This window comes from Fragaria vesca, linkage group LG5 (genome assembly GCF_000184155.1).
Source record: "Fragaria vesca subsp. vesca linkage group LG5, FraVesHawaii_1.0, whole genome shotgun sequence".
Lineage (NCBI taxonomy): Eukaryota > Viridiplantae > Streptophyta > Magnoliopsida > Rosales > Rosaceae > Fragaria > Fragaria vesca.
The window spans coordinates 16,114,679-16,128,961 of NC_020495.1; the positions used below are offsets into that span (position 1 = coordinate 16,114,679).

General features: G+C 37.4%; 2 protein-coding genes across 2 annotated transcripts in view; both read right to left on the minus strand.

Annotated features, from left to right (window-relative positions):
- Positions 1-331: 331 nt before the first annotated feature.
- On the minus strand, positions 332-6,370 carry LOC101302839. Its single transcript, XM_004299866.1, has 11 exons — positions 6,185-6,370; positions 5,682-5,806; positions 4,566-5,010; positions 4,370-4,485; positions 3,312-4,095; positions 2,525-2,992; positions 2,189-2,377; positions 1,877-2,104; positions 1,349-1,670; positions 1,076-1,259; positions 332-997 (listed from the first exon to the last, which is right to left on the minus strand). Exons 1-11 carry the CDS (start codon positions 6,350-6,352, stop codon positions 514-516), a joined length of 3,513 nt encoding a protein of 1,170 aa, XP_004299914.1. The 5' UTR covers positions 6,353-6,370; the 3' UTR covers positions 332-513.
- Positions 6,371-8,309: 1,939 nt separating this feature from the next.
- Positions 8,310-14,283, minus strand: part of LOC101304002 (MORC family CW-type zinc finger protein 3-like) — an 11,696-nt gene continuing 5,722 nt past the window's right edge. Inside the window, exons 14-20 of the mRNA XM_004299869.1 lie at positions 10,339-10,390; positions 10,137-10,248; positions 9,658-9,839; positions 9,453-9,547; positions 9,131-9,207; positions 8,959-9,001; positions 8,310-8,646 (exon numbers count right to left, since the gene is read on the minus strand). Of these exons, the coding sequence (XP_004299917.1) occupies positions 8,542-8,646; positions 8,959-9,001; positions 9,131-9,207; positions 9,453-9,547; positions 9,658-9,839; positions 10,137-10,248; positions 10,339-10,390 (666 nt within the window). The 3' untranslated portion in view covers positions 8,310-8,541. The remainder of the gene's footprint in view (positions 8,647-8,958; positions 9,002-9,130; positions 9,208-9,452; positions 9,548-9,657; positions 9,840-10,136; positions 10,249-10,338; positions 10,391-14,283) is intronic.

Below are 14,283 nucleotides of genomic sequence, written 5' to 3' on the forward strand. Positions count from 1 at the left end.
GATTTAACATTGTCATAAATTCCTCACATGCTCTAATGAGAAAAAAATAATATAAAATATATTATTGAATATTTTATTGTTATAATAAGATAAAATATTTCTTTTTGTTATAATTAAAAATAATATAGAATATGTAATTATAATAATAAATGCTAGAATTTCCAAAATGAGAAAACAGTCAGAGATTTTTTTTAAAGATTTTAACTTTTACTTTCCTATTATGGTGAAATTTTAGAGAAGCTGTTAGAGATGCCCTTGTTAGAGAGATGACTCGACACCAGAAATATTGCCCCATACTAATCAAAAAAAAAAAAAAAACAACACAATAAATAGAAGAGAAAGCATCACATTCTAAAACATACATATTTACACCAAAGAATTAAACATCCAATGTTTTACATCTGCAGACATGTAGAGAATAATAAACTTATTTTATTCACAGCTTTACACAACACACTACCATATACATCTGTGCATTACTCATTCTGTACCATAGTAGGCTGTCAAACGCCATCACATGTTATCAGTCATATGTATGTACCATGCTCCATGAACACCAACTGATATGGTAGCTGCCACAACTAAAACTTCAGCAGCTTCCACCACACTGTCGGTCAGCACCACAGCTCCAACTTGCCGGAGTGCAGTTTCGGCCAGTTTTCTTCCAATCGGTCCACTGCCCCCAAGAACCACTCCTCTTGTAGCCATATAAACAGCACGGGAAACCTTCTCAAACACGGGATCCCCAGCTTGCAAGCTCTTAGCTAACATCCGGGCTATAACCATCTTTCTTGACTGAATTTTTGCCGGGTCCACAACTTCATTTCCATTGATGGAGAAATCACTGATTGATTCAACAATTTCTTCCATACCTGCATCTTCAACACTGTCCAAAATCCCCAGAAGCCGGTCAATGCATCTTGATAGTATTACCTCCACGTCTGTGGGCCTTGTTATCACCCTCTCGCTTAGGATGGTTTGCCGGCAAATAAGAATGCTGCATTTCAGATAATTCCATGTCAGAACACAGCAAGAAAGGCACAGTCATCCAACAACATTGAGCTAAGTTACTCACCTTATGGAAGAAACAATAATTTTCTGAATTTGAGCCTGCATACCCCTCAGTCTAGATAGATTGAGCATAAAAGTTTCAGGCAAGGTTTCTTCAGTCAGACCAGAGACACCACTCACCAACTTCAACAAGCCAAGCCTCACCAATAAATCAACTCCTTCTCCCTTGCATTCTGGTTGAACATTACCTGATCCAAACAACACATGTCAAACAACTATTCAAATCCACCTTACAATTAGAAACAAAATATTTATCAAGTTCTCAAACTGTGGCTACCTTTAGAAGACGTAGGTGAAGAGTTTGGCTTCAACAGAAAGCTTCCACCACTTCTAAGGGTGGTGGAAGGAAGAAACTCATGAGAAGAATTATCACTGCTCATCAAAGTTGAGGAAGCCATTGTATGTTCTTGCCACTCCTGATCTTTGCAATTCCACACAGATGAAAGCCACTGCAGTGTCAGTGGTAGAGCAGTATTGGCATCTGAGGCAGGCCCATAGCGATTGGCAAAGGCATTTCTAAGGTACTGCAAACCAGTAGGCCCCTTCAACAAAGGCTCCATTATTCTTATACGTGCTTTGCTAATCTCTCGTTTAAGCACCTGTCACAAATTTTCACCGTTACTCAATGTTGAAATAATTTGTTAGTCCGCCTTGCAAAATTAAATTTAAACCCCCCAATCCATCTACAGTTCTTCACAAACAGAATTCAAAATAACACAGCATACAAAAAAAAAATGATCAAATAAAACAGCATACTCATCAGTTACAGACAAACATACAGTAAGGTTGTTTCCAGAAAGCATACCTGAATCTGCTCTAGAACAAAGCGCAGACCCTTGATCATAGCAATAGCACCCAAGTAGTTGGACAGGTCCCTAGCATTACATATCTCATCTAATTCTTTCCTTAGACTCTGGAGAGAGGCAGTCATTTCATCATCACTTGCTGGAGCGGAGAGCCTTCGCAAAGTGACCATTGAAAACTCTAGGATCTTTCCCAGGTAATCAATGTCCAGATTACCAGATTTTAGCACCTATGGGGCAACAACAAAATGATCAATACTCTACATGTGTTTGTATAACTACTTTGGACAAGAAATTTCCACATCAATTTCTACCTGAGAAAGAATATCCACATCAATTGCTTCAACAATCTCTTGTTTCCAGCTCTGTGGAGCCATGGTGCAAATTTCATCCCTCACCTCCTCCAAGAGTTGAATGACCCGGTCATAGTTGGGTTCTTCTTGGTTTAAAGATTCCATTGCGCCATCCCAGAAAGCCTTCTCCATTGTGTTTCTTATCTTTGACTGAAAATAACAAGAAAATCAAACAGACAACTGTTAAGATTCTAACTCAGTATCGGTTGCTATAAAACACATCAAAATGTTGCTCAAGAAAAAGAATTTAAAAGAGCTTTCAACATCTAAAAAAAAAGGTGAAGATGCTATTTTAACCTGGACATTATTTTGATCTTGATCAGCAGCATTGAAAATATTAGCAAAAGCCTGGTTTTGCTCATGAACAAACTCATTGACAATCATTTCATTCTCACTGACCAGCTTTTGGGATGAAGATCCAGGCTGCCCACCCAAATTGGTCTTAGAGGACTCGCTCACAATCAATCCATTCTCAGAGGACTCTAATCCTTTCCGAAGAATAGTTTCATCTTCCTGAAATAGGGAACGAGCTACACGGCTTGGACTACTCCTCTTATCTAGGCTACCAACAGAAGGACCAGCTGAAGAACTTGGAGGGCTTGGAGGAACTAACTGTGCCGTTTGCAAACCTGATGGACTTCCATTTTCCTTTGCTGCAAAATACTTGGACCGTGTTTCAGATAGCGCAGATCTCATGCGCTCAATCCCAGCTTCTCCACTGAGATGTTGCACCTTTTCTCTCAATAACTTTTGGTCTTCTGCGACCTGCGTCAAGCAAAATTCAAAATATAAGCTAACAAGCTCAATGGAATGAGGGAGGGGTTATCACAAGTAATTCAGTTAAAGAACCACCACATACATAGAGTGAACCTCAGATAATTACAAAGTCCAACAACAAGCAGTTATAAAAAAAACAGATTATGCTGTCTAACCTAAACATAAATCAATCAAGCGTACCAGCATGTTTTCTTTTTTATGCTAAACCAAAGAACGTCTCATACACACATTACGTAACAATTTTCTCAACAAAACAAAGGGAAACGAAGAAAAATAAAAGAGGATAAACTAAGGGCAACAGCAGTACCTGTTTCTGGATAGCCTTCATATCATGAGTGAGATCGGCGGTATCTCCTTCTGAGGTCATCTTGCAAGTTTGAATCATAGACAGCTCCATCTGGCAAGCTGCTCTCACTAAATCTCCCTCCAACAACTGGGCATCCTTAACCTTCCACGCAACAAAGCAACTCAAGTAGGAGCACCATGCTTTATCAAAAGCTCCTAGCTGAGATCTGAAGGTTATATGTTTAGGTGATGTGGAATCAGATTCTTCCTCAGAACTGTTGACAGGCCCTTGTAATATAGTCTTGACCAATAACTCAAACTCCCTTACAAATTCTCCTGCGGATTTGGCCAGAGAAGTCTCACGCTCTCCTTGACCACTAAAAACGGCATCTGGATGACTCAAAATCATGTAAGCACAAAGAACCACTCTCACTTGATACCTTGTTAATTTGGCTGTAGTTCTAGTTGTGTCCCTGACAGAAGAGGCTTTCTTTCCCTCCCTGCTTCTCAAAGATGTCCTTGGTGTGGTCCTCTTTTTGGGAGAAGCAACTCGTTTGAGCAGGTGATCAATGTTATCAATACTGGATGGATAGTTTATAGAGGCAACAGTCTTGGAGACTTTCAACCGGTTCTCAAGTCGATCAAGTAGAGCCTTCACAGTCTGAATGGTATCAGTTGATTCAATCAGAATTGCAAGCTTCTCGAATGGCATTAACTTGACGCTCTTTTCCTCAAGTTTCAAGGTATTGTAAGCTTTTGCCAAAGCAAAAGTAGTTCTCTTTAGCCTGTGGAACCGTCTCCAACACCTATAAAAGATCAACAAGTTAAGCCTTAAAGTTCACTCTTATTTCCAACTGTGTATAAACATGCAACATTTAATCTAATTTTCAAACCAATTCCTTTGCCAAACATTAGTAAGGTGAATCTATATAAATCTATATGCAATAACACCTTGGTCTTTTCCATGGTCATGAAACATCTACAATGCAATGACAAGCTAACCAAAAAATGATGTGTAACCACAAATAATAAAGCCAACAGAGACATCTCTAATAAACTAAAATTGCAAAGGGTATGCACCTTGCTAACTTTCTAGACAGGAGATCAGCCTGTTTGTGCATCCTATTCCAACTGACTTGAAATGAGTTCTGTATCTTTCCTCTTTGCTTGAGATATTCTGCTCTTTGTCTCTTTGCCTAAATATTAGAAAAGAAAATTAGGAAACAGTAGAGCCGCAAAAGGCTTACACAAATGATAACATCAAATGTATGCATACCCTCTGCAACCGGTCTTCTAACTGATCCCTTTTCGCCTTCCTTTCAATCTCACGTTGGTGAGAGACAGACTTCGCTACTCTTTGCACTTGCAACATCCTGGCACATGCCCTCTTCTTTTCTTCTTCCAAAAGTCCCAGTCGCTTTTTCTCAGCAGCTGCACGCTTTTGGTTAATAGCAGCACGCACACGCTCCTTGTACTTATTCTCCCAAGCCATCTTTCGCAACAATGACTGAGATGACCTCTCCTTCAGGCTGGCCCTTCTTTGTCTATAAGCCTTCAGCATAAGCATTCTATTTGCCTCTGCCTGCTGAAAACGTAATTCAACTTTTGAACCAAGCTTTTGTCTTTCCTTCTCAAAACGCAATTCTACCTCACTTTTAGCTGCTTGCCGCAATTCATCCAACTTAGCTAAGCGCATTTGAGCATTTTCCAAAATAAGCAACCTGTTGGTTCAGCAGTGAGCAACAGAATACGGAAAACTAATCTAGCCCGAAGAGTCCATTATTACAGATGGGTGATACGATTTTGGCCCAAATCATAACTATATAACTGAAGAAAACGTATCACAATGAAACCAAAAGGAGACCATGCTTACATATATCAATTACCTATCTAGGAACAAATGAATTCAGAATATGAACCCAATATGTGAGTGCAAGAAAGAATGACGACAGCAGATGTTATTGCATAAAAAGCCAGCGCGGGTTATTATGCATGAAAATTGTGAGACACTGACACAATCCGCCACCACAATTGTTTTTCTCTTAAATAGACCTACCAAATTAGTTGTAGAGTTCGCTTAACAGTAAGGAGTCCAAAGATGTAGGTGTTATGGGCATGAAGGTCAATAGGATGGAGGATAACTTAATAGCCATATCAACAGAGTGAACAATTCAGCAGTTAACCAAGACCCATATACCCAATCAGAAAATAAATCACATAATAATTTAGCATGAGTTCTTAGATTTTATCATACAGCAGAAAAATTTAAAAGGTTAAGGGAGCATTGAAGCATTGAAAATTCAAACACATACAAATAAACATGAAACAAAAAACAAATAAGCCAAAATTAAAACAAACAAAAAAGAATAGAAGGAAGACTTCAAAGTGTTACCTCTTCTTCTCAGCAGCCTGGAGCCTGGCATCGAGTCGCTCACCGAGGTCTTCATCTTGAGAAGAAGATCGAGAGGGGCTTCTGGGCTTTGCGCGAGCCTTGTTTGACAACTTCTCATAGTGTTCCTGAACTCAAACAAATTCATAAAACTAACCACTGTTAGGTTCTGTAAAGTTACACGAATCACAACACCAAGAGTAAAGTAAAGTCGTATTTAACAATCTAAACACACGACAAGACAGATGACTACAGTTAAAACTTGAAAATTTGAAAATCGACAGGAGCCCACCTAACACAAACAAACCCTTGAGAATAAAGGTAAAAGCTTTCTTGAAGATAAAGGAGAAGAGAAGGTGTTAGGTGATTTTGGGGGGTTCTCTTTGGATTAAAAAAAAATAATAATAATACTAACAGTAGGACACAATCGGCCCAAGATATAAAACAAACGGTAAAATCAAAAAATCGAATAAAGAAACGGTGGAAGAAATCGGGAGGAATCATACCTGGCGGCGAAGATCGGCGAGGTGAAGCTTGGATTGGATTTGCTCGACAGTGTTGGGAGTCTTGGGGGACTCGTCGAGCCTCCGTCGGAGCCTGCGGGGGAGTCTTGGAGGAGAGAGAGACGACGGCGTATCATCGGCCGGAAAATCCAAAAGTAGACCGGCGACCATCTGTGCCTGAATTTTTTGACCAAGAAAGAAAGAAAGAATGTGTTTGTGTGCGGTCCAAGGTTGTATTAATAGAGAATTTGAAGCGGTGTGTGTTTGTATTGTGGAAGAGAGGAGGAGAAGGGAAAGGTTGTGTTGGGTTCGGGTGCCTTTTGTCTCTGTCCAGGTGGGACTAGTTTATTTAGTGCTGTGATGGAAACCCAATTCGAAAAGAAAAGGAGGAAAACAAAGACAGAATAGAATGTGTGTGTTACTTTGCTTATCCCGAACTCTCCGGGCTGCCACCTCATCGTCTGCCTTCTCTTTTTCTTCTTTAATTAATTGTTGCGTCATCCAAACACACACACCACGTAAACTCTACACCAAGGAAACATTTTTTCTCTCATGCTTCTATTTTCTTTCAAATGAATGTAGACACAATAACCTAAATCATTCTATATTTCTGATTTCACACGAAATTTGCATCTTGTTGCTTCTCAGCCGTCTTCTTTAATAATTGATGTAGAGATCCCTCTGGTTCTTTCTAGCTGAAATTCTTTATATATGCAAAGTAATGTGGTGAAACAAGATGTTAAGTTGTTCTTCGTCCCAACTATGCATGATGCAATGTTAGAAACAATCCCCACATTGCTAAAAAGCGCACGATGAAAACAATTGAATGTATGTATTCCTCAGAGGAAATCGAGGAAGGAGGGATTGGTCTCAAACAATTCAAACTCAGGAGAGGATCCTCTCCCATTCCTCTAAAATATATATGAATGATGTCATCAGCTATAAGCTACAACATGACTATCAAATAAAATCCAACCAGACCATTGCTCATGAAGGACACCAACTTCCGAATGATCACATTCAGAGTAATAGATTTCCATGCTCGGTTACTTGAGCCTTACCTTTTGATAATGTAAACTAGGGCTGGGCACGGGACGGGAAGGTGTTTTTAAAAATCTATCCCGTACGTCCCGATCCCGATCGGGATCCCGACTAATTTTTTTTTTTTTTTTTTCTAAGAACAAATTAATTGATTATCAAACACCACCACATGTGGAAAAAACGGGTTGAGAAACTCTAAGCATTCAAATGCTCCACCATAATTAATCAGTGTATGAAATTTTCGACATTTTTATGCTGTTTAGAACAACATTAATGAAATTAATGGAAAAAAAATATCCAAAAACACATAAACAAAAAAAAAAGAACATTGATGAAATTAGAAGTACTAAAATCAACAAGAACATAGGTGCATAGGTGCTAAATTACATCCCACTTTAAAAGTACTAAACATCCCACATTAAAAATTAACCCTCAAATAACAACTAAAAATATCCAAAATCACACAAGCAAAAAAAAAGAACATGAATGAAATTAAAAATATTATTTTAGATCAAATTAAGTGTGGTTGAGTACATTGTAACACCATGCAACTTAAAAAATCAAGTATAAAATGAATAAAATCAAGTATTCTAATATTACGGGACGAGACGGGATTTTTCAGGATAGTCCCGTCCCGTTATGGAAATGTTAAAACGGGACGGGACGGGACGGAATTGCTATTTTCAAAACCTATCTCGTCCCGTCCCGCTAACTTTCGGGACGGGACCGGTACGAGATCGGGATTCCGATACTAAGTGCCCAGCCCTAATATAAACTCGAGTTGCCCGAGAGGTTTCACCTTGTAGTTTTACTTTCCGCATCAAAAAAAAAAAAAAAAATTCCAAATAAACTTTTCGTCAAGGACAGTGGAAGCTTGTATATAATTTTGAGGTAATAACCGTTTCAACTTTGTTAAAAACAATTGGTTCGTGTAGAATTCCCACTAGGTCAAGGTTACGGTAGCTGTACCGCTAGGCTTGTGCCTGCCTCTTAAGTATACGTGGTGAGCCATAAAGCGCATGAATCATAAAGACATCGACAATTTGAGGAAAGACCCTTGCCGAAGCCCCAACTGAACAACAGTTAATAATCGAAACTGAACAATCTACTGTGATTTGTTCTTGCCCAACTGTACACCATTTCACCTCGATTTAATCACTCTTTTTCCTGGACTTTTCTCCTCTTCATCATACACTGGCCCCTTCTACGTCAACCTACCATCCTAAAGACTGAAAATTGTACGCTACACTCAACTGATACAACAAGGTTTTACAAATGAAAGAATTAGAGACACAAGATACAACACTACATACATTGATTTAGGCTCCCTTTTCTTTCTTCACACCCCTCAATGCTTCTAATTCGGCCAACATTATATTGTATTCATCATCAACTTCTTTCATGTCCCTCTTAAGCTGTGCCACCTGCACAAAAAAAACAAAAACCTTCACCAACCATACAGTTCAAGGCCAAGACATGTTTAATGAACTAAAGTAGAGTAACATTAAAATAGGCTCTCAAATCCTCGAAAGTAAACCTAAATCTCAAAGTCAACAACTAGAAGCAAGAATGAAGAAAACAAGAAACAAGACCAACATCTCAAAGTCAAAATAAGGTATGGAATGAGCTTCTGATCAATAAGAACAGATTCATTGAAGGGTGTCGTACAGCCACCAAAAAAACAAGAAAGAACCAAACTAAGACAAGAACAAACTTTTTAAGCACTACAGAAGTACCTTGAGACTTAATTCCTCCTCTCTCTTCTCGTACTCCATGCATCTGACAATATAAAAGAGATAGTTCAGAATCTAAACGGTTAGAAAACAAACCTCCCAAATATGGAAGAAAACTAATTCGTGACAAAATGAGTTGCAGTGAATATGACAGAAAAAATGACCAGGCACTCACTTAGCCCGGAGTTTGTTGTTCTCTTGCATTAGATTTTTAGCCTCTTGATCTTTCAGCGGATTTCCAGTAGGATTCACCTGCTACCAAACAAAATTCACAAACAAAAAGGCAATAAGCAAAAGGATCTGTTGTTTAAACACGTGCAGACCATATCTTTATAAACAAGTGCAGCTTTGAGTGAAATATATATGTCAGTCCAGTTTTTTCTATTACCAACTGAAACTCATATTATATAAGCAGGCATTGCTTAATAAACTAAATAGTAAATACCCTTCTAACGAGGATAGAAACATGGTATGATTCAAACAAGTTGCTTGCTTACCCGTACAGACTGACTCTTCCCAGTATTGATCACCTTGGCCCCTTTCACATATTCAACTGGCAGAACATCATCGTGTTCTTTCCTCTTCACTGTTCCTATGACACCAAAACACGGAAAAGTACTAAATATTTATTTGTCTTCTATTGCCAGACAAATCAATCCATAAAATTACTGATGACAAAAAGATGCTCAAGCTCCTACGTACCTGGTACAGATTTCCTTAAGCCGCTCGGAATTGATGGCCCAGATTTATCAAGTACTGTGTTTTTACTACCAAGAGCAGGGAAAGCTTGGCCCAATGTGAAAGATTGATGAATGCCATTTTGTGGGGTCACTGGTTTGAGCTTTTTCTTTACCTGATACCCAATTAGTCCACAGTGATAATCCCTGCCAAATTCCAATAAAACACATCAGCTACAGCCACCAAGACACTTCACAGAGATTCCTATCATACACAGATGTGAATGCCAATTTTCCACGTATTGTAATTGTACAGTGGCCATACATTCAGTGTCATGTTCTGAATGAAAATAATAAAATTTAGTGGGATGTCCAAAAGTTCCTGTTTGTGTGTAGACAAGAAATGGTTAATAGTCAATGGCTCCATGCGGAGTAAATGCAAATGAAGGGATTAAAGAAGTATTTAAACATATGAGGTTCATTATTTTGGACAAGTAGCTCTACCAGTATTCCCATGTCATCTCCTTCAAACGGACTTCAAGTTTCTGAAAAAGAGAAGTTCTCTCAAAATCTTGTTTGTTATGACTCGGCTCAATAAAATCTGCTTCCAAAACACCTAAAAAAAAAACCCAACAGAGCATTGGCCCATAATTACAACACTCCAAAAGCAAATAGAGCTCAATAAAAGTGCTTCGCTAGCTCATACCAACAACTCCACGACCTCTACTGTCCAAATAGCTCACAACCTGCCAATATGGCTGCAAAGGAAGAGAAAAAATATAAATAATAAATAAAAGCCAAAGATATTCAGTTTTTAACTTGAAACGTAATAGAAAAATATGCACAGCAATGATTTTTATTTTTATTTTTCTTTTTCTTTTTCTTTTTTTCTTTTTTTTGCAGAAGAAAACAAATAAAGCACTGGATAGTCACTTGAAAAATTCCAGGTATCATGCAAATGAATGCATTTGATTTGCAACAAGGCAAAGAAAATATAAACATATTGTTCAATGGAAAACAGAATCCTATTAGGTGCGATACTCCTGTTAAATACAATTTTCTTCACCGCATTTTTCTATGCCACAAGTCCAGTTTTAAACCACAACATAACATGTATTAAAGGACAGACTTGCACCAGTTCCATAGACAGGAAATACTTGATCATAACATTGGCCTAGGTCTGTCATGCATGTCTACGCATATGTGCTTTATGACTAGGAAAATTCAGCAAAAGTCCCTAAACTATGCTGCCAAGGCCAAGTTAGTACCCAAACTTTAAAACATATCAATGTGATACCTGAAGTCTTATTATGATATCAACAAGGGGTCTCCGTCTAATTTCAGTGAATATTCCGTTAGATGTAGAGAATATTCCATTAGTGGCAGTCCAAAAAAGACCAAAATTAACCTTTTTTTTTATTTTTCCTTTTATTCTTTTGTGCCGTTTATTAGTTTGCCTTCAATAAATCAAAAATTGACGGAGCATGGTAGATCAAAGACAGTGAATTTGTTTATTTAACATACTACAAATATATAAATCTATCCTCTTTACTCAAAGGTAAAGAATTAATTTTCATCATCAATTAGAGAATTCATCTATACCAGATTAGATTACTTATCAGATTGCAGACAAACTTACAAAGAATTACAAGCAGAAAGAAAAAAAAGTTAAGAAAGCTAAAAGAATTTCAATCTAAGCTTTGTAGAAGTACTTACAATTATTGGGATATTATATTTCGGATCCAGAAAAGGATCTATCAAGTTGAAAAAGAGATCAAAATTCTCAAAGAGACACTTGAGGAAGAACAAAAACCTCTTGATTTTCTAAGCATTGGTTAGATCCGCCTTAGGTGGTATCAGAGCCTGTTTTGCTCAAAAACAGGTAAGAAAAAGGTTACGCCACAGAGTTGGCTTCTCTTGACAAATAAAAGAGAATCTAAACTTAAAAATTACCAGTGTTTTTGTATTGAAAAAGGAACTGATAAGTGGCAAGTATGCTTTCATACAAGGCATATTCAAGAAAATCAATACTCTATTGAATACGTTTGTAGAGTTTTAAATACTCTCTACGACGAACATATTCATCTCCAGAGAGATATCGGATTATAAAAACTTGATCCTTCAAGACCAAGCTTAATCAAGTTTATCTAGGGATAAAACTTCTGAAAATGTTGTACTTGAGAGATTTAATCTAAGGGTTAATCAACTTGAGGAAATAAATTCAAAAATCGCTAGGCTTGAAATTAAGCTAGATTACCTCAAGGAAAAGCAATATCTTATAGATATTGAAAGAAAGTTAGTCCGGACTGAGAATCTTGCAAACAATATTCATCAGTAAGCAACCGAACTAAGAAAAACACAAGAAAACTTGAAAAAGCTTTTAGAAACTCTTGTTTCCAGGATAGGATGAAAAGAGTAGATCTAAAAGTAAAACAGGAGATGATAAAGCTGTAAGCTTTTATCTTCCAACAGAAAATCTTGCTGAAAATGTGGAAGCAATAATACATCGACAGAATTATAAGATAGCTTATCTCCAGGTGATAGGTACAGACCTCGAAATTCACTTTCGAGAGTTAAACAACAAAATCTCAAATATAAAGAAAATTGTAGAAAAGATGAAAAGAGAAAGTTATGAGAAAATCAATGAAGAAACACTAGCTCAAAATGTAGCTAGTAAAATCATCATACCTTCTCTACCCTCACCAAAGGGAGAAAGTGGGCTAAAGTTTAGTGAACCAAAGCTACTTACATGAAAAACATCAAAATCAAAGAGGGATATGAAAATGACTCAGTTCCACTACAACCGATAAATGCTCAAGAATTTGAGTATAATGAAATCGAATCTAGTGTGCGAGAAACATCTGCTCCTAGATTTGAATTCAATGAGATCTATAAGAAAAGATCTTTCATTATGGATTCCCATATTCAAGATGCTAGAATTAGTTGTTACATGTGGTGAAACAGACATCAGATTAATAACTCCAAAGGAAGTAAGTGAAGCTTTCCAGAAAAAAATATTCCTATATGCATATTGGAGCAGTCCAAGTAGGAATAAAACTCTTAGCAAGAGATGGAATAGACTTGTTTCTATTCTATGTGTCTTACAAGACGAAAGAATAACATATTTTAAGAAAAGTTTATTAGGAACAGTAGAAGCTTCCACGTGCAACCAAGTTGCATATTTCAATGTGTTTCCAAACTTCACACATTTTCGCTAACTATGAAGAAGCTAGCTCTTCTGGAACAAAATCAATTTTTCATGAAGAATCCTTTGAAGAAGAAGATACTAAAAGACCTATGAAAATTCTTAGAGCATAGGAACTAAAATGATTATATGCACAAGCTGAGATTTGTGAATCCATAGGGGAATTGGAGAAACTTATGCATAAAATTTCTCAAATTCAACTTGGAAAGAATAAGATGAAGATTCTTCCTTATCAAGCAGCAAAAAATGAGCCAAGTACATCTATGGAAACAAAAGGAAATGAAAGGCAAGCTCCTCCAAAAGGTCATACCATAGTTCAAAATATTATAAGAGAACAAGATCATTCAAGAGAACAAGATCAAGCTTCCGAAAGGACAAGCTCCTATAGGAAAAAGAGGAGAGAGAAGTTCTCAGAAGTATATCCCTACCGAGCCCAAATAGGGACGGTCAATGTCCGAGAGAGGGGTTTATTTGGATCTAGACAGGGTAGGAGATAAACGAAAGACAATAGATGACTGGGTTGCTAGTTTAAAGTTAACTCATGCTCTAGTGTTATCAAAGTACACTTACGAGGATGCTCATGCATATTATGAGTCAACCTTAACTGGAATAGTCCAGAAATGGTATCAGTCATTTTAAGAGAAGTTCAAAATGGGCTGATTGGGCAGTTAAACTAGCTTAGACTAATAATCCTTTAGATTTCACAATTCCTATCTATGCACAATTTTGTGGAGATATTACTGGGCATAGCAAGCAATCTAAAGAACAAGCTAGAGCAAATATTCAAACATCGAGTATTTGTAACATGAGGTATTTTAACGAATACACCAATTAAGTCGTTAGGTGAAATAGTGGCATGTTGAATGCTAGTTCTTAGGATGGTAGGTTTTAGTCTTCTTGAGCAGTGTATATATATACAGGGCCCTTCCAATGAAAAAATAGGAATCCCTCATTGGAAGGTTCATGTGTGTGTATATATAGAGAGATATTATTAGGTCCAAATATCCTTATTTTATTCAAAAGGTGGGTATATATGAGTAAATCATCTCTACAAATTTTCAGCCAAATTGATAATCGTTATGGCATTCAAAGATGTGATTTAGAACTAAAAATACAAACGGTTCAAGTTGAACAGTTTCAATTCGTTCATTGATTTAATTCATTTTCGATACCTTAACAATCTCCAAATTAGCTGAAAATTTGTAGAGATGATCTACTCATATATACCTACAATGTGAGCGGTTAAGATGAGAAAATATGATCGAAAAGTGGGTCAAATTAAGAAAATCCGTACCTTTTGAAAAAATAAGGATGTTTGTATCTGAAAAGGCCTGTATATATATAGTCCATTTCAGATACGGACGTCCGCACCGCCTTAGGGTGCGGATTTCCCTCCGTACGGCGCCGGAGAGGGCGCGCCTCCACCCCAACGGACTCCAGCAGCTT